We start from the raw sequence: 20,916 nt of genomic DNA, 5'->3' as shown, positions 1-20,916 counted from the left end.
TTTCCTCTGTCGGAAAACATAATTAAGGTGTCACTTCCGAGAACTCAAGCACTAATAGATAGAAATTGCCAATACCTATCTTCACTCTTCAATAGCATCCATATTTTTTCCCAATTGTCATGATTGTTAGACTTTATCTGAGCATTTGAAAATTAAGGTGGTCATATATTCTGGATTTTTCCAATTGTCATTTGTGTAATCAAGATGATGAATTACCTATTTGGGTCAGGTGATCTCTCTCGTAACAATTTTGTGATATAAAGATAATAGAAAAAATTATCCCAAAATTCCTAAACTAAATGCTTTAACAGATGAAATTGCATTAATTGAGGACCAAATTAGTGTAATTAAAAGATTTAGAACTAAATTGACAAGTTATCGAAAAGTTTAATATTAAATTGGCTCAATTGAAAAGTTCATAAGTAAATTGAGTGTTGTACGATAAATTTAAGACTTTTTCGACAATTATTTAAAAGATAACACACTAGAAATGATAATATCTCTTTCGAATCCAAGAATATCCAATAGCTTAATTGGAAAAAGATTAAGATACCACTTAACAAAAAACGCGTTTGAAGTTCACCATTTTCGCTGAAAATGTCAAATCGCTTCAATGGTCTCTTTAGCCTTTAAGCAAATTCTTTCGATGACTCGATTTGATGCGATCCGAAACGGATTCGTAGGCTAATTCGGATCTTTTGGTTTTGATGAATGGTCTCGTTCTCGACTATCTATCTTATTGATCTAACTTGACCGATAAATCTCAAAGACGAGCAAATAGCAATGCTTGTCATCTCTCCACATCAAACTAAAGACCCTGCATAGCTTATGCCCTGTCACATACACGACACAGAAAGACAGTCTAGAATTATCATCGCCATCATCAACATCGCCCGCCAAGTTACATATCATCAAATGGACCGACTGAGGACGTGAGGCATCACTAGGAAAAGACGAAGAACAACAACAACAATTTCACCACCCTGAATTGCTCTTCCCCTTGTTGCTTCCATTGTACAAGCGGAACAGGCCGAAAGCCGAGATCACGGACAGCGCCACCATGCCGATGCTCACGAGCAGCGCGCTCACGATGCCCTCCCCGACCTGGTTGCAGAACTTCTCGTACATCCCGCAAACCTTCATCCACTGGAGCTCCGGCTGTCCCAGCTTGGCGATCACCGCCGACTGAGCAGCGGCCGCCACTGCAGCCAAGGTCACATAAGCCATCACCTGCACAGAGCAATGAATTCCTTAAGCTCTTACTAGTACGGACATGCTGATGGATTATTGCATTGACCTCCATCGTTCTAAGATGGGAGATTCGCCTAAAAATTATAGCACATCCATGTGGCGGTTCCTGAGATTGTTTCTGGGGCATCTTGAACCACACGGCAAACATGCAAACGAAGCCCTCTTGAATGAATCATTAACTCGCTCACTTGGTGATGCAAGGCCTCACCAAACCAGCCCCATCCACATTTAATGACACGCACAGACAAAATAGCAATGCCAAGATTTAGGACAAAGTACTAGAATTCTCAGCACCATTGAAAGAAATTCCACTTTTAAATGAAGTTTTAACTAGTTTTTATCCCCCATCCGTACCTGGTCACCAGAGAAGATGACCCAAGCTAAGGGCTTGCTGAAGAGCACGCTCCCTCTGACCATGCTCACCACACACCTCAGGGCTTGGATCAGCGAGTACGAAGCGGCAATCCCATTTGCTATCACCAAGAAACTGTTCAAAAGAAGAAGAAAAAACCCAGAAAATGGGCAAGAACAAGATCACATCTTTCTTCACCAAAATTGAAAATCAAGAATTCTGTTCATCAAAAGGAGCAAGAGCAAGAATGAGCCCGAGAAAGAAACAGATGATGATGATGATGATGATGATGATGGGTCTTGGAGTCTGGTCTTACACAAGAGCCTTCATGTCAGTGAACTTGGCCTTTTTCTGGATGGTAAAGATCTCCCTGACCTGAGTATCGGTGCCGACGAGAACAGCTGCGAGCACGCCTAGGCCACAGATCACAAACCTGAGAACCAGCTCAGCAAGCCTCACCCTCCGATCGACCACCTTTAGGCTCGTCTCGTGGTACACCGGGACATTCCCAGGACTCACCCCAACGCCCAAATAGCTCATTTCTTGCGTTCTTTCGGCCTCCGAAAAGTGAAGAACAAGAAGAACAAGAAGCCAAGCTCTCCTGAAAACCACTCAGTCACTCACCGTGAAACGTACGGACAGGGACCAACGACTGGGAAAGAGTGGGAGCTACTTATAGACACTAGGCAGCAGCACGTAAAAGCGCAGGCTCACTACGAAGATGTTTGGCATTAAATATCCTCCCGCGAAGCTCTTCCGCTTTTTGGGAATCCCAGAGTGCTCGGTGGAAGAAGAGACAGGAGACGTCGCCACGTGGTGGAAAAGGGTTTCTGCAATAGCATGACTTGCACGCTGAGAGCGAGAGGGGCATTAACTGAGGGGAAATCGAAGATGAATCCATCATGAATATGGCATCGTATTCAATCGTAATTTTTATGCCCAAGATAGCTAAAACATCTGGGTTTAAGGAGTTGCATCAATCTCGTGATCCAACAATTCTTGATGAGAATCCTCTTTAGTCCTTTAGCATCTAACTCGGTCTATTCCATTAGCATGTCTTCTTCAATCGAGTACAGTTATGATTCTGGAACCCATAAAGATTTGTATCCTTAATCTACGCATGTGATCCCAATAAGGTCTTCATGTTTTAATGAGAGCGCGGACAGAAAATCCCTGATATTTCTTTCCTTGCCCTCCAAAGAAAGAAATCCAAAACCATTAGATTTGCATTAACGGGAATGACGATGACCAATGTAATTTGCAGGCTTGAGATGAAGCTGAGAGGGTGAAGGGGCGAGCCCTTTCTCTTTTCCTAGGAAGAGGCAAACAGTAAATGGTTTGGTGTCCCGAGAACAAGAGTGGGAGATAAGAGGTGAGGGATGCCTTAACTCCACATTCAATAAAGCATTGCATGCTGGTACCCCTTTTTCTCTCTTTTGCTAGAAATTATTTATTTCATGTTCATATTATCCATATAAAACAACTGCCGTTTGATAAACAACTATGTTTTTTACATTAAAATATCAATAAATATTATATAGTGACGCGTGATATGAACGTTACACAAGATAGTTTCTTCTAGCTTAAAGAAAAATCCAAATGAGCGCACTATTTTAAAATCCATCCTAGGAGAAAACTCTGACATGATAAGAACTTTTTTCTTAACTTAGTCAGATGCCTATATTATTAATAACTTGCAATTATGAGTAGGAATGAGCGATTCCAAATTCCGTATAGGTTCTACTTAAAACCCGTTGAAATAGGTTCCTTATTTTTGAAACTCGAAACCCACCCTACATACTCTAAAATTTGGAATTTATCTTGTCATAGGTTCTAGAATTGGTTACAAGGTCTATCCAAATTTCACCTAAATTACTAATTGAACGATTGTGCTAATTTAAAACATTTAATGACCATCATTTGCTGTTATAATTCATTAATTATAACTTATATTTAGACACTTAAAAATATGAATATTAATAAAGTAAATGTCTCAGTCATAAAATGAAAGTTTGGACTAATACTTCTAAATTATACACTCATCATAAAACAATATGGATATTATAAGTTACATGAAAATATAAATCAAGAAAAATATTAAAACTTATTTCAAGTTCTAAGTTATAGGTATCAGATTTCAAGTTCTAAATTCCTCCGATCAAGAAAAACATTAAAAATTATTCTAAGTTCTTAATTGGAGGAATTTAAAATATAAAATCTACCCATTGAAATAGATTCATCACTTTTTGAAATCTGAAATTTATCTTATATACTTAGAAATCCGAAATCTATATATTCAGCGGTTCGATTTAACCAAATGGGAAACTCGCAAGTGCACTTGCCAACGCATCAAGAACACCTTTGAAAGTGGAGATGATAGCTCGTGCCGCACCAACTCGTCATCTCAAAACCCGTGATTAAAGTAACTACCAAATCCGGATTTTGTCCTGCTTTGTTGGTGGGGTTTTTGGTGGGGGGACCAAGAGGAGTAGGTGTGCTTCATGGTCGTGCACCCACGTGAGCCAACATCGATCCTCCGATCCAACCGTGTCTGGATCTGAAGTCATGGTCGCGTTGTGTACGAAGGCATGGAGCTTTCGCACCGTATCCTCCACGTCTGAAGGGTCCATAGCAATTAATCCAGTCGTGTCGTGTTTTTCGGTGTCAAATACGAATTGAATTCGAAGCCAAAAGGGGCAGGGAAATGAATAGGATCCTACGTATGATGGGACAGAACTGGGTCCGCCTGTTTAAATCCTAGAATCAGAAACGACTTCGGGAAGCGTGTCACGTGTAGGACTGAGGTTAGAGATGGTGATGAGGGTCAAGTGTGAACATTTTTCTTTGCTTTCGGTCGAAGGGTGATCGATTGACTGCAACGGAGACGGTTCAATGCGAAGAGGCGTAATCAATCATTGCTGTCGAGCACTTTCTTCTAGTGTGCTTCACGCATTGCATATGTGAGCACTGCGCAAGCATTGCGTCCATCGGCATTTGGGATTTCCCTACGTGAATATGGATCAGACCTAACTTCCATCTCCAGCTTGACTTGCTGCTAAGTGCTGAGATTATTATAAAAAAAGTCTTAAACATATTATATTTATGTCAATTTAGTCTAATTTTTTTTTGCTAATTTAATACCATACTTGGAAGGCGATAATAACATGTAATCGTAGTGTGATTTGTAGTTAATAGAGAAAGAGGAATAGGGAGGAGTGGAGGCATTTCCTTGAAAACCACAAACATCACAACTATGACCAAGGCGACCATCGTGACCCCCACAACCTCTAGACTGACATGACTAGAGAAAGAGGAATAGGGAGGGGTGGAGGCATTTCGTTGAGTAGAATCCATTGTATTAGGGTTAGCCTAAGAGGAAGGCTTAGAAATCTACAATTTTGGGAAAGCCTTATTACTCTCGTGAGTAGGGAAAACGACCTTGAAGATCTATAAACGAGATTGATTTTAGAACAACCAAGTAATATAGGAACAATGTCTTGACCATGAAAGATGTGGACATTGAAATCCTCTAGTTTAAGAGGCTTGCCTACAATGCCCATTTCATCAGTAATGGATTTAGCATGCTAGTTCGTCATATTTTTGTTGTAAATGTTGAAGACTGAGAGGAATGGAGAGTAGACGTGTAGTTAGGGGTGTGCAAAATGGACCACTTAAACCAAGAATTATTCGAGTCAAACCGAAAGCTAGTTGAGTCCGATTTTTGAGAGTGTCAATCCGATTTCCAGTTCCCGAAAATAGAAGTGGTGTATGGGCAGTCGGTTCTCGATTTTAAGGGGGAATTGGACTAGGTTGAAGTCCTTTTTTTTATTTGTTCATTTCTTTTCCGAGGAAGTAGGAGCTTGTAACTAGATAATAAGATATCCTGATGGAAGTATAGGACTTGTCTCGAGCTCTAAATTTATTCCCTGTTATGCTTTGGACAATAAAATCTTGGAACGGAAACATGAAAAAACAATAACTGGTTCTTTTGGATAGGTCCAATCCCCAATTCCTAATTTTGGCTTTACTAGTTGGTAATGAAAAAAAAAATAGGGGAACGATCACCCCCTACGTGAAGTGGAAGTTAAGCTAAAAGAGACATTGAGAGCATTCTAGATGGCTTTACTAGTTGATTTACCAATAATTAAAGGTAAAACCGATTCTAAAAGGGACACAATTAGACGACTCATGATGAAAGTGTCCTGTCGTTACCAAAGAGTTCCTCGGGTTGCATCAGAAGGACACGTTTTGGTTCCATCGACACAACCATAGAAGTTTTGTCCCTTGAGAAATAGGATTACTTGTGCTTGTTATAGCAAGTAATTGGATGCTGTGATACGTGGAGAAAGGAAGTGGTAAGCAAATCCAAACGGAGGAAGTCTATAAGAGGGGTTTGTAAGGGCAATTATGTTGGTGGCGGCAGCGGGATTCTCCAGGGTCGTATTAACCACCCTTGTAGGGGGGAAAATTGAGAAGAAGAAAGCTAGGGTTGGAAGGGGCATTTAGTCTAGATGGCTCTTAATACCATGTTGAAGCGGAATTTGTTGTATGTTTCCATTAAGCTTATGTGGGTATTTATATACTCAAGAGTACATTTTGGAAGATATACTTGTAATACAAAAATGCATAAAATAGAAACTTTTGAACTTAAGATAAGATTCAAAAATTTCTAAATCCGATAGCCCTATATTGGTTGATAAGTCATGAATTTATTGATGATTTGCCAATTTAGTATAGCATTTTTTTATTTGCTAATTCAATATTAAATATTTAGTCGATTTGGCCAAATTTAGTTAGAAATCATTGACATAATGATCCAGTCAGGGCCTTCCATACTATGTGGCACAATCAATGCTACCATGAATAATTTTAAAATTTTGGAAAAAGTTTATTAATTCTTCTTCTTTTCTTTTCTTTTCTTTTTCCTAACCCTAGGCTACCTAGATGAGGCAAGGGCGTCACAGCCCTTACCTATGACTAGTCACTTTCTAGCCAAGGTTAGCAAAAAAAATAAAAATAAAAAATAAAAAATCAGAATAATTAAACAATTAAAAAAAAAACTAAAATACTATCCACATTAGTGCCGGTTGTGTACCACGTAGGATGATCAACGTTGATGAGACTATCATGTTAATGATTCCTGATCAAAATTGATAGGAATGACTAAATTGGCAAATCATAAAAATGTTTAAAACTAAATTGACAAATCATCAAAATGTTTAAAGCTAAATTGGTACAATTGAAAGGTTTATAACAAATTGGTAAACCATCAAAAGATTTAAGACTAAACTAGCTAAATTAAAATATTTATAACCGAATTGGTATAAGTACAATAGATTTAAAACTTTATTATAATTTTTTCACTAAACAATACTCACCAACTCATTCCACTTATGAGGGATTGATCCTCCCAATCTTGTAAATTAATTGTTTCTTTGCTTATTAATTGAAATCTAAAAGTACTTTTATGTTTTCTCGCCAAAGTTTAAAACATCGTCTATAATTCAAAGTAATTGTCTGTTAGTCGACATACCAATAATTATTTATTATTGGAGTTTGAGGAGTTTCATAATTTAAAAAGCCAGTGTGTATAAACCGCAAGATTTTGATTAAGAGGAAAGTTTTAAAAAAAAAAAAAAAACTCAAGCACTCGTGTTATTATCTTTACTTTCTCTTGAGGGTGTGCCATGTCTACAAGCACAACTTAAGGTCGTAAATTATTTTATTTTTTTTACTTTTTGTAGATTCGGCGGCATCCATATTTTGATTTTTAGTTATTATAAAAACAGTCGGAACCTATCAAAACATTATTGACACGAAAACTGAATAATTTGTTATCAAAAACTTTTCTTTGATATTCACATGCTTTAGAAAAAGTCAAGCAATAGAGATTTAAAAAAAAAAAAAAAAACGATAACAGTTGGTGTCATAAATTTGTTCCCATGACTATTGACGTTGGCACCAAAATGAACCAAAATTATAGGAAATTACATAAAATTTCTCAAATATTTTCATAATTTGAGGTCTTAAAATAAAATAAAAATAAAATAAATCCAATCTTAAACACCAAATGCCCAAAAATAAAATTATAAGTCAAAGCTAAAATCTAAAGTCCCAGAATACACTTTAGTTTTTCTGGGAAATCGGTGTTTACTAATCGTTAGTGAGAAGCTGTCTGCTACAACATGCTTAATTATAAACAAAGGAAATCGTGTATAGAATGAAACCATCTCGTATGAACGTTTCATCATGGTCGGTCTGTCTAGCCAAAAAGGTTACAAAGAGCAGAAAATACAAGCATGTAATCATAAAGAGGTCCAAGTACCCAATCCACTCTGGAATCCTTGCGGCTGAAGTTCTTCTACTGGACGCTCATTCACGGGAGATATGGAAATTTGCATGATCCATGACCTGCCACCAAACATCAGAATATAATTATATCGTCGGTGGATGATTAATAATATGAGTGCAGAAAATATATAAATAAAATAAAAGGCAATATGCTTACTGGGGTCAAGATCAGTGATCATGGCAGCAGAATTGAAGTAGCAAGTGGCCCCTTTGTGCTTGAACTTTTGGTAGTAGCTGTTGAAGGCGAAGGAAGCATGGTCCTTGACCATGTTGGGCAGGAAACATGGCCGATGGGGCTGGATTTCTGCGCAGTCCGCTCCTCCCTTCCCGCACGCCCAGTCCAGCGCCATCTGAAGCTCCTCGCTTGAGGCTTGCTCGTCAGCTATGCACCACTCCACAAACTCTTTCCCATCTGAACTACAGAAACTAAACAGTGATGGTTCGGGTTTTGTAATCGAATTCATCAAAAACGAATTGAAATGCGTCGATTCGGGTGTTGTGAATTGTTAACTTTGTTACCTGTTCGAGTCACATTCTGAACCGATTTCTTTGGTGCCGAGCCGAGAAGGAGAAGAGCAAGCACAAGTCCGAGCACCGGCATTTCGTGTCCGAGCGTCTCTGGCTTCCTTGGCTACTCAATTGAGCATGTATTCGCGTCTCAGCAATATAAGACATAGAAAAGCGAAAAGAAGAGATATCCTCAACCTTTAGAAAAAGCTAAAAACTGTTCAAGCAAGTATTCATTCCTTAGTCCTCACGACAAGAATTCGAAGGCATCTTTTGTTATATGTCTCACATTTTTTACCTTACTGTTGCTTGCGATAATCTCCAAATTAATCCGCCAATCAATCTGTAAGGGACAAAAGAGCTTTATACTAAACTAGAGACTGATGTGGATTCGCTTCCATGAGGGAACATCAAAATGACATAGGGGACATGCTCGGTTCCCTAATCTTGTTCCGCAAATGTCGATATGGCAAACTTTGCACAAAACCCAATAAAAAGTAAGTGATAAGCCCCATGACGTGACTTATTCAAAGCCATGAAATTGTAAACTCGGTTCCTAAAGAGTGTGATTGAGAATCCTAGAGGGGGAAAGGGAGGAGTCCGGACCTAATATTCTGGATTCTAACAACGACATCTTTGAGCATCTTGCAAATCGAGACAGGTATGAATAGAAAGATGACGTCACAATCGTGAAAATTGAGGAACTGGGCTATCGGAGTAAGTACAAATAGCCCATAATCAACCATACGAGATAAGAGGTATTAAATATACATTAGTCATTGCTCTGTCAATTTTATTTCTCTAAAGCTCAGAATGACTTCAATATCGGATGTCCCGAGAAATTCACCCCCTAGGAACTTTCTTATTTGTGGCGTGTAGAGTCACGAGGTGGTCAAGCAAGGAAAGTTTGAGTTGTGGCCCCATCCAAAGTCGACTGTTATCCAACATATGTTTAGAAAGAACAAAATGATGTTATGTTAATGGGAAGCTGTAGAAATTCAATTAGACTTTAGTCATTGAGTTCAATCAAATTGAGATCGAACGTAAAGAATAACTTATGGAATCAGAACTCGACCTTGATTTGAGAAATTAAGTTAATTAGTCGAGTTCATTGTCTGATATCAACCATCACTCTCGTCAATTAAAGAGTGAGTTAATTAAAAACGTCGTATTTAGGAGGTATGAGCTTGCATCTTGAGTTTATAGACGATTCAATGACTTTAGATGGCCCATCTTTAGATGATTTGGACTAGACAAGATAACTGGGTCCGATTTAGTAGGCCTAAGCTTTGATCCACATATAGGCCACAAAGTCTAGCCCAAAATTCTTGTATGCAAGAAGGGTTCATCAAGTCATTAGCCTCTTGTGTAAAAAATTGTTGACTTTGTTTAGTTTGGTGTATGTTTAAAACTACTTTGCTTGTGACATTTTCAATAATGATAATGTTAGACGATATGGAGAGCTGATGCTCGAGCACTAGAATAAAGAATGGCTCTCGACAAGCTTCTAAGATGGCAAAGGAGATATGAACTAACTAAATTATGTGCTGAATAGATTGAAAGTGTTCTTGGAACTATATATACGAAACTTGAACTTATACAAGGTGCATTTTGATGTAATGACAACATTTCTCATTTTAACTCCAATATCAAGCATGCTTAGACGAGAACACTATTGTGATAAATGACTTTTTAGAAAAATGCTTATCTGTATGTCAAATAATAAAAACGTGAAATTCGGTTCCATACCAAAGCGAATAATATCTTCTAGTAGTTAATATAGGATTGTCACATTTTCATTTAGCATAAAAATTTGCTCTAATAAGATGTTTTAGTCGGCACCTCTTGTTGACCATAAAATGAAAACGAGCCAAAAACAGAAGGGCGTTTTCTACTTTGAGCTTTCTACCTTTCACAGCCGATAGCTGTCAAGTTCCATTTCCTTATTGGAGTTAAAAAACACAAATCAAAATAATTAAATCTTGGACTTGACAAATGATCTTGAAAGGACTGCAAGTACAAGTCATCTAATATGGCACTTAGCACCCCAGACAGGTACCTTAACGTACCGAGGGATTTTGTCGATTGAATCATTGGGAAGGGAACTGATTTGAAACGATATCTTTTGGGGTTTGTTTTGCTAGCGCATCTTTGGACATCGGGAGCGTCAATCCAAAGGGGACATGTCACATCACTTGTCAAGGTAGTGTATTTCAAACACGCCACAGATTTATAGGCGACATTTCATGATAATCTCCTAAAAACAAGCGACTCAATGGATACCCCTGCCTTCTAATAAATTCAGAGGATTCATGTCTCGTCTGTAAGGAAATTGTCCTACTATGAAACAATGCATGCTTCACGGATATGATCTTTTCATTTGAAAAACTCAATGTGCTAAGATTCCAAACTTGCCCACTTAACTTTTGGCTGGCAGCCCTTTTATCCCGCTCTATTACATTTTCGGATGAATTGCATTGAATATTTATATCGAAGTTTACAACTTGTTACTGAGAATTTAAAGAGAATAGGATCTAGTTCATAACTTGAAGTTGATTATACAAGTTTGTTGATCATTGTTATGAGGAAAAATATTGGTTAGAAGTTTCGAGTATGTGAATGGAAAACCACTCACTTTTACATGATTTTCCAAATAGCACAAATGTTGAGACGCCCCTTTTTGTCTTCTTCGCGTACAATATATAGTAATATCACGAGCTTCCTCCAAATGAGTATGACCCTTTCATGCAATATCTAAAATCTTGAAATGACTCAACACAAAGAAGATTCATGTTCATGTGACGATCTAACACAAACGAAGGGTTCATAGTATTGCTACAAAAAGAACATATTTTCCTACTTAAAGTTTGGAATTCTTCCATGTAATGCATCACGCTCTGAACCAGGCAAAACTCTCAACTCCATTCGTACTGAGTAAGTAAATATAATAAGCTCATACGATGAAGCATCAGCCTAAAAGAAAGTATATAACGTGCTCCTAACTTTACAGATGAAGAGACGTGTCGACGTCGTCAAAGTGATCATATTCCTTATACTTTGTAGACGAAACACGCAAGGAGGTGGTCTCCACAGGCCATAGACTCGTGACCAACGCCGGCGTCTCACCAAACCGAAGATGCGAGTAATTGCTCCGTGAGCTCGGCCAGAGGGAAAGAGAGAGCTGAGGAGGGGATGAACAAGCTGGATATATATTATTCACCATCACTTCGGGGTGGTGGAAGAAAAACCCTAATGGCTCACAATGTGATGGTGGTGGGGATGCTGTGGGGCTCAAAACCTTGCTATTAGGTTCTGTGAGCAACTTCAAGGTCTGTCTTTCCTCTCTCATCTCCTTCACCTTCTGCAATTGCCGGAATCTCTCTTGCAAAAGAGCAATGGAGGATTGGATAGCAATGGGGTCATTGCTCTCTCCAATACCCATCTTTTGCTTGAAAGCTGGGGTTGATGTATGGTTTGCCTATATGAGGTGGGTTCTTGAGGGTTCTTGAGGGTTCTTGGATTGAATGAATTCACGTAAGGTGTGTAGTTCTAATGCGTCCAATATATATATAGCATGTGGGCAATGGAAATAAATTTATGTTTTTTTGAATTATTACATGACTATTTAGTTCTCCAAGAGAATTCTTTTAGTGATTCTTTTTAAAAAGGAGGGGAATGAGAATCGGCTGCAAGGTTGGAAGGGCCAAATAGAAAAGGTCAAGTGGTCAATCTAATGAGTGGGGCTTGTGTTAGTGTGGAACTGAATGTCGATGGAGAGGCAAAAGTGGGAGGCTAAAGAGGAAGAGGGCGAAGAGAAGAGTCCAAAGGAATTGAAAGGGACTAGCACATGGAAGGGTGTGTTTGGAAGAACAAATGGTTGGGTGATGCTCTGTCCTCTTGTCCCCCATGAATAGCACTTTCTCGTATAAAGCTTTGGAGATGGAGCCTCCCTTTTCCTTCCTTTTTCCTTGGTGGGGTTTGGTTTGATATGATCAACTTTCAAAAGTCGTTCAAACGCGGTGTTCTCGATATCGTATCAAAAATCGAATCAGATTGCTAGATCTAGTTTCATTGAGTTAAGGACAAAAAAATATCGGTCAAATGGAGAACATATTAGAAACTCGACATATACTTTAGTTAATTGGTAGGTCTAATATGATTTCCAAAATAAATATTAATTATTGATCTCCCCAGAAAAAAAAAAATAGGTGCTTTCAAAACTCAATCACCAATGAATATTGTTGGTTTTTTTGTTTTTTTTTTATCAAAACGATTATATTTGGAAATACCCTTAAACCTTAAACCCAAGCCCCCCACAAAAAAAAAAAAAAAAAAAAAAAAAAAAAAAAAAAAAGTTTTAGATTTTTCTCTCTCTTGTTGGAGAAAAGAGGAAGTAGGAGAGAAGTGGTGGGGGGAGCGTGAAGGGGTTGAAAAGGACAAGGCTTATTAGGAGGGAGAGAGGGAGAATAATCTTAGGGAGGTGTTGCTTTTTGTTGAGGAGAGTGCCATTGATTGAACAATAATGCAATGACAAAAGAAAAGGTACCAACATTCTTTCTCTTCTTCTCTCGCACCAATTTGCTTTTGTCTTGGAGTCCTTGGATTGGAATGGCATGCACCAAGCGAAAGCTGCAAATGCTTAATGGATGCTTCTTTTGTGCAGCACAAGCGCCTCTCTCTCCTCTCTCAAAACTTATTATAATCAAGAAAGCTTTTGAAAAATTCGAGGTTCTTGCTTGAGAGAGAGAGAGAGAGAGAGTTGAGAGATGTGAGGTGTTGGAGACAAGGCGTGCATTTGATTTGTATTATGTCCATATCCGCTTGCTACAGTGATAATGGCTCCCGTTCTAAAAGGGATAACCTAGGATATTATAGTTAATCCGAGCCCTAATCCTACCAGGTAAAAACGGATGATAAGAAAGGTTAGAACAAATCATAGTTAAACAAGATTAAGGCTCTCGGATTAAGTAGTTCAAATATGATTATGGGACTTTGTAATGCTATCTCAAACTGTAAGTTGCTAGCATGTGTGTGTTGTGAAGTGTGCTTTATATGACAAGATATGCTTTTTTAATCAGATTTATTTATTCTAAGGCAATTTTAATTGATGTAGGGACTTGATCACATGGATTAGTGCCATGGTGAATTATGAGCCCCCAACGATTAATACGAGTCTCTAACATAGTACAATCAAATCCTAAATTTATCAAATTGATGCAATTAAATTCCTCTATTAACTCTATCCTATTTGGTCAATGGAAAACGTTTGTGTGTTTTTTATTTTTTTTCTCTTCTAAGTGATTGTCAACATTGTTTGAAGTATAAATCAACGCCCAAACAACATAGTTTTCCATGGCGTGTTTGTTTCACAAAAATGAATAATTTGAGAAATATTTTCCTAAAATGATCGATTATATCACTTACAAAAATGAATCAACGAAAAATATTTTTATCGTTCCCAAAAATGTTTACACATAAATTATTGTCAATGATGAAAAATTTGCCATTGACTAATTATTTTAAATCGTTATGAGTAATTAATTAAAAAAAAAAATCCAAATCATTTATTTTCCATAAATCATTTATTTATTTATGAGCCCAAATCTTAATTTATTTTTCTCAAACCTTAATTAAGTCTATTTCTAGCCTGTTTTTAATTTGTATCTTTTATCTTTTTTCAATATTCTATAAATTGAATGGCAAAACATAAATTGAAATTCAACAAATTTTGAAAGATTGAAAATTAGACTATAATTAAAATTTTCCAAATTAAGTTTAAGAGTAATCCTAATCAAATTGTAGTTGTACTTTCCTCTAATCTGCAAGTCCTCTTATCAACATATAGCTTATTGACAGTTAGATGCATTATGGGCTGGGATGAAACGCCATGGCCCCCAGGTCCATCATTAAAGATTGCACTAACCTTCTAAGCCAATTAAAAGGAGTTTTCATCCGTTTTGAGTCAAGAGAATTTAATCAAGCAGCCGACTGGGTTGCTAAAGCCCATTGTGCCGACTCTCTCCCGATGGATTGGGTTACACATCCCCCACATCCCCTTTTGTGACGGTCCAAGTAGCGATGTGCGGGGAGGAGGAATGGCGGTGCATCCGCGCCTCGGTCCCCGGACATGCGCAAGGAAGGGGTCCCTGTCCCACATCGCCTAGGGAGGGAGTCCTGGATCAGTTTATAATGGCTTAGGCCCCTCTAAACCTGTGTGACGCGTTTCACGTATGCTTTCACTGCACTAAAAACAAACTCATGAGGGAGGAGATTGCTGCGTGCATGTCTCCAAAGCGGCCCTGCATAACGCTTTTTAAAGCCATGAAACGCGTGGAGCGGCGGTGTGCATCACCTAGGGAGGGAGTGATGTGGCTCGGGCCCCTCTAAACCTATGTGACGCGTTTCACGTATGCTTCCGCTGCGCTGAAAACAAACCCGTGAGAGAGGAGGTTGCCGCGTGCATGCCTCCAAAGCGAACAATACTATGGCTTGGGAGAGGGAGGGCCAGTGGACCGCACCTCTGCCTTTGCATGACACGTTTTAAAGCCGTGAGGATTCAGTGTCCAAAGTGTACAATATCACATAGTAGGGAGGCAGTGCGCGGGGAGGAGGGATCCAAAGCGGACAATATCACACAGTGGGGCGGCGGTGCGCGGGGAGGTGTCCAAAGCGAACAATATCACATAGTGAGGCGGCGGTGCGCAGGGAGGAGGGATCCAAAGTGGACAATATCACACAGTGGGGCGGCGGTATGCGGGGAGGAGGGATGGCGGTGCGTCCACGCCTCGGTCCTCGGACGTGCGCAAGAAAGGGGTCCCTGTCTCACATCGCCTAGGGAGGGAGTCCTGGGCCAGTTTATAATGGCTTGGGCCCCTCTAAACCTGTGTAACGCATTTCACGTATACTTCCGCTGCATTGAAAACAAACCCGTGAGGAAGGAGGTTGCTGCGTGCATGCCTCCAAAGTGGACAATATTATGGCTTAGGAGAGGGCAAGCCAGTGGGCCGCGCCTCTGCCCCTGCATGACGTGTTTTAAAGCCGATTTAGTGTTCAAAGCGGACAATATCACACAGTGGAGCCCGGAATGTTACACCTTTAGTTAATATTATGTTCGGATCTTGAACTTTTTTGTAATTCAGCATCTTTGGTTTAGCAATGAAAATCCACATTTTTCGACCAAAAAAAAAAACAATTATGTGAGGATGTGGGGTATTTATAAAATTAGATCCGAATGGCCCTTGACCGAAGGGTCTTGGGTTTCCATATATTTATTTGGAATTATTTATTATTTCGTAATAAAAACTCATATTATATGATTACTGTTAATGATCGTCGGTTAGGCTCAATTGTCATTCCGGGCTCAAACTGGCAGTTACCTTCGGCCATGTCTATAATAATGCTTGACAATGAGAGAATGGTTGAGCATTCACATATTTATGCAGGAACTTTATATTTGACGTAAAAAAATTTCGCTGTTTATAATGCATTTAAGAAATTTCATTGAAAATAAGCCATGTTAATGAAGAGCATTATTTGAATACTTTCTAGTTATATTTTTTTTTTTTTTTTATAAATCTTAGACTTTGATAGCATAGAAATTTTATGTTCTAGCATTAAACTAAATATGAATAGAATATAGAAATCGTGAAATGATAGAGTGTAATTAAAAATGCTTTCTCCAATTTATCTTATCTGTTAAGTTTGAATTCAATAAGAAATAAGATCTTCATATAACTTCACAATTTTTTTCAAAAATTTAATTCAAATAAATAGAAACCGTCATTGATCAATGCGCATCACAAGGCAAAACTACCCCACTTGTCAGTTGTCACACCATGTGGCAAATATTTAGGCAAATTAAAATGTCACGAGGTAAGCATCAGAGCAAAGATTCTTTCAGTTTCAGTTCCGACTTTAACAACATAGAATAGAATTGAAAAATTACATTTGAAAAAACCAATTGACTCTCCTACCAATGTTGCCGTCTTTAGATAAGAGTTCATAGTTTAGTTTAAGTGTAATTTTTCTGTTTTGATAATTTAGGGCACATGCATGAAAACCCAATTACTTAGAGATTCATAAAATGCTTAAAAATCTCATAAATTGGTTAAGTTAGGTCCTTCATCCATGTGATTATTTGGTCCCATAACAGTTTACACATAGTAAATGAGATGCAAACACCTTCAACTTCTGAATTGAAAATCCCCCAATGCTTCAATTAATTGTGCCAACTCTAGGGATTAAGTTTAAGAGTAATTTTAATCAAGTTCTAATAGTTTTCACTGAGATTTGAAAACCTCCAATTAAGTTTAAGAGTAATTCTAATCAAATTCTAATAATTTTCTTCGAGATTTGAATGTGTGACTTCTAGTTCTTGAGCCGGAATTCTTCCAATGTCTTTTGACTTGAAAATCTTCCAAAGTGTCAACTATCTACCCAATAAGCGACTTCCAATTATTTTTCATCACTTTTGCCATACTCAATACCATCTTTCTCTCTCTCTCATATTCATTTGCTACCCTCTCTTCTTGTGTCAACATCCCATTTCTCTATTCAATAAGCAACTTCCAATTTTTTTTCATCACTTTTGCCAAACTTCAATTCCATCTCCATCTCTCTCTCTCTCTCTCTCTCTCTCTCTCTCACACACACACACACAACATCCCATTTCTCTATCCAATAAGCAACTTCCAATTTTTTTTCATCGCTTTTGCCAAACTTCAATTCCATCTCTCTCTCTCTCTCTCTCTCTCTCTCTCTCTCTCTCACACACACACACACACACACTCGCTGCCCTCCCTCCTTGTGTCAACATCCCATTTCTCTATCTCGCTCCTTTCTCGTGAAGAATTATTGGATACTTCATGAGAGTGCCCACAATTATGTTTGGAAAATTGAATCTTAATCCATATTCAAATTGGATATGAAGTCCTCCAGCTTTAATGATGACAACATAGCATGCATTTGGCATTTGCAAAAATGAAAGCATAGAAATTTAAATTGGATATGAAGCTCCATGACCTCAAACATTCGGTCACTTTTATCAACAATTAAAACGATGCTTGTTACATCACACACTTTCGTGTCATCTCTCATCCAATGGTGGATACCTTGACTTAGTGATGCCATTAATTGTTTATAGCATAGAAATTCCCATGCAACATTGGGGTGTTTCTTAAGATCCTTAGGAAACAAATTCTCAATCCCTTAATAATCATCAAGTTAGAAAAGAGTAAATTTCACCCGCTAATAGTAAAACTTTAAGTTTTTGTGTACTATAACATTTTACATAATGATTGCGAAAAATATCAAGAGTGATAATCAATTATGATCCAAATATCCGTCATTAGATAAATCACAAAATTGCTTATATCTTTCTTCCGATATGACACAGAAGCCCCACTCATCTCTCTCCTTGTCAACAAACAACACCATCCCAACCATGCAATGACATGTGCTCATACCACAACTTCCATATGAGAACCATCCCCATCCTTTACCTGAAAAAGTGTTTTATGCACAATTCATAATTGATACGGTGTGACCAACCAATCATATATAACCTATATAATATACATCTCAATCACCTTTCGCCTTTGAAATTTAATTCCTTAACATTGATCAGCCAACTTTTCCACGCTCCGTTACTGAGTGATATAATCATTATGTGAAATACTTTCCATTTCTTTCTTATTCCACATGCCACCAACGAATTTCGACTGAACAATCTTGTCTCTTTTTCCTTCCTGTTGGGAATAGCTGGAGCTGTATGTACTCCTATCATATCCGTAATAAAGACAATTTACAAAATCGATTCATCATATAATTCACCAAACTAAAATCACATACCAAGTCAACGAGCCTTGTAACGTTCAACGTCCTGCAAAGCGCGGGAAAAGAGCGCACCTTGAAACACGGACCGTTAAAAAGCCGTTGATCGTTACATCCTCGGGCTCTGCAACTTCAAACACCATCCGACCCGCTGACACTGTCTCAAGAAAACTGTCTTCCAAACCGGCATTACACCATGGAGCACAAGGTGATGTCTCTCCTCCACAATTCCAGGAACCTCGGTCACCTCCGGCAGGCGCACGCCCTCGTCCTGAAAACCCGCCTCGACGCCAACAACCACGTCGTCGCCAAGCTCTTGCGGACCCTGCTCGCGCAACCCTCTTCGCGCGGCGATCCGTTGCCTTACGCTCGCTCTATTTTCGACTCGGTCTCGTCCCCGGACGCGTTCATTTTCAACACCCTGATGCGAGCTGAATTGGTTTCCCAGAGACCCCGCGAGACATTGTCTCTGTTTCTTCGAATGCGCCGTCGAGACGGAGTGTTTTGTGATAGCTTTAGTCTTTCTTTGGTGGTTCAAGCATGTGGTAGGTTGATGGATGGGGACAATGGTCGAACAGTGCATGCTCAAGGGATTAAAATTGGGTTCGAATCGGATTTGTTTGTTCAAACTGCTTTGATCGAGATGTATGCGAAGCTGGGTTCTGTAGAGATTTCGAAGAGGATTCTAGATGATTTGGAGGAACCGGATTTGGTTTCATTCAATGTGCTGTTGGCTGAGTATGTTAGGATTGGTGAAATTCAGTTGGCCCGCGACTTGTTTGATAAAATGCTCGAGAGAGACTTGGTTTCGTGGAATACCATGATTCATGGGTACGCCACGCTCGGGGATGTTATGGAGGCAAGAAAGCTGTTTGACGATGCTAGGGAAAGAGATGTAGTTTCTTGGAGCTCCATGATTGGAGCTTATGCTAGGACTCGGCAGTCTAATGAGGCATTGAAGCTGTTTCATGAGATGCAATTAGCAAACGTGGTGCCGGACAACATCACAATGGTCAGTGTATTGGCTGCCTGCGGAGACATAGGTGCACTAGGAATGGGCAAGATGATCCATGAGTACATAAAGAGAACCAGGATTGAAGTAGATATGAAGCTTGGCACTTCACTTGTGGACATGTATGCAAAGTGCGGCGACATAGACAACTCCTTGCGTGTATTTAACCAAATGGACAGAAGGGACGTCCTAACATGGAGTTCTGCCATTCTGGGGCTTGCTAACCATGGATCGGGTCAAGCCGCTCTTCAATTCTTCTCTGAAATGATAGCTGAAGGAATTGAACCTGATGATATGGCCTTTGTTGGGGTTTTAAGTGCATGCAGCCACATGGGCCTTGTTGATGAGGGGCGGACATACTTCACATTGATGAGTGATGTTTATGGCATTGCTCCTAAAATGGAACATTATGGTTGCATGGTTGACATTTTGGCTCGTGCAGGGCGACTTCAAGAGGCTAGGGAGCTCATTAGAAAGATGCCATTCGCCCCAGATGCTGTTGTTTGGAGGGCCCTTCTTGGAGGTTGCAGAGTCTACAAGGAGAGTGACCTAGCAGAAGAAGCCACAGTCAATCTTCTTGAATTGGAACCAAATGCCGATGGCAATTATGTTCTCTTGTCAAACATTTATACCCAGGAAAAGAAGTGGGACAAGGTTATTCACATGAGAAAAATGATGAGAAATGTAAATATTGAAAAGGTTCCTGGCAGTAGTTCCATTGAAGTTGACAATGCAGTCCATGAATTCATTGCCGGTGATAGGTCACACCCACGGACAGAGGAGATTTACCAAATGTTGAGTGAGATACTCGAAAAGTTGAAGGCTGCTGAGTACAAACCACTGACGTCTTTAGTTTCACATGATCTTGAGGAAAGACAGAAAGAGATTGCATTGGCTCATCATAGTGAGAAGCTGGCCATTGCTTTTGGACTTCTCAGTACAAATCCCAGAACTCCCCTTAGAATTGTTAAGAACTTGCGGATATGCGATGATTGTCATTTGGTCATAAAACTTATCTCCAAGATTTACGACAGGGAGATCATAGTTAGGGATCGTAACCGCTTCCATCATTTTCTTGGAGGTTCGTGCACTTGTAAGGAGTATTGGTGAGGAAGGAGGAGCAGAAGGAGACTTTTTTGACATTCAGATACCTTGATAATGGTTTTACTTGCTTTCCTGGTTATCATATAAAGATTAATATAACGGGAAAAACTGGGACTTAGGTTGCCATGTTGGCCATGAGCAGTACCTTCTGCCTCTAGTGTCCTGAGTTCCATGCATTTGTACAGGAGCCAAAAGCCCCTTCAAATATTAAAAATGAACTTCTACGTGCTTGATTACGTCGTCTCGTCTTGTTGCTGAACGATCAGCCGGAAACTGAGTTCACTAAAGCTAGTTCTGGATTGATGCGGATGGAGAAACGCAGATGACGCGAGATTTTCCCAGAAAGATAGCCAACTCATGTTAATTTCGCAAGTACGACAGTTTTTCTCTCAGTGCTGTAGACTTCACTGAGCAAGAACTGAAACTTTGATAAAAAGAATTCACCTTCCCTGCCGCCAGTAAATTCCATTACCCTACACTAACATCTCATTAATTGCAAAGATAGTAC

The 20,916-nt window shown here is 39.1% G+C and overlaps 3 protein-coding genes across 3 annotated transcripts; 1 reads left to right on the top strand and 2 right to left on the bottom strand.

The window, feature by feature from the left end:
* Positions 1–720: 720 nt before the first annotated feature.
* LOC104441494 (CASP-like protein 2B1) lies at positions 721–2,968 on the bottom strand. The gene is made up of 3 exons (XM_010054646.3): positions 1,920–2,968; positions 1,606–1,738; positions 721–1,230 (listed from the first exon to the last, which is right to left on the bottom strand). The coding sequence occupies exons 1-3, from the start codon at positions 2,141–2,143 to the stop codon at positions 976–978; spliced, it is 612 nt and encodes a 203-aa protein (XP_010052948.2). The 5' UTR covers positions 2,144–2,968; the 3' UTR covers positions 721–975.
* Positions 2,969–7,710: 4,742 nt separating this feature from the next.
* On the bottom strand, positions 7,711–8,634 carry LOC104441493 (glucan endo-1,3-beta-glucosidase 1). Its single transcript, XM_010054645.3, has 3 exons — positions 8,474–8,634; positions 8,112–8,366; positions 7,711–8,014 (listed from the first exon to the last, which is right to left on the bottom strand). The coding sequence occupies exons 1-3, from the start codon at positions 8,553–8,555 to the stop codon at positions 7,980–7,982; spliced, it is 372 nt and encodes a 123-aa protein (XP_010052947.1). The 5' UTR covers positions 8,556–8,634; the 3' UTR covers positions 7,711–7,979.
* A 9,813-nt stretch (positions 8,635–18,447) lies between these two features.
* Positions 18,448–20,914, top strand: LOC104441492 (pentatricopeptide repeat-containing protein At1g74630). Its single transcript, XM_010054644.3, has one exon. The coding sequence runs from the start codon at positions 18,489–18,491 to the stop codon at positions 20,412–20,414; it is 1,926 nt and encodes a 641-aa protein (XP_010052946.3). The 5' UTR covers positions 18,448–18,488; the 3' UTR covers positions 20,415–20,914.
* Positions 20,915–20,916: the final 2 nt, after the last annotated feature.

The sequence above is a fragment of the Eucalyptus grandis genome, chromosome 4, assembly GCF_016545825.1.
Source record: "Eucalyptus grandis isolate ANBG69807.140 chromosome 4, ASM1654582v1, whole genome shotgun sequence".
Taxonomy (NCBI): Eukaryota; Viridiplantae; Streptophyta; class Magnoliopsida; order Myrtales; family Myrtaceae; genus Eucalyptus; species Eucalyptus grandis.
The sequence above is the reverse complement of the archived record's forward strand: the minus strand, read 5'-3'. Positions and strand labels throughout refer to the sequence as shown.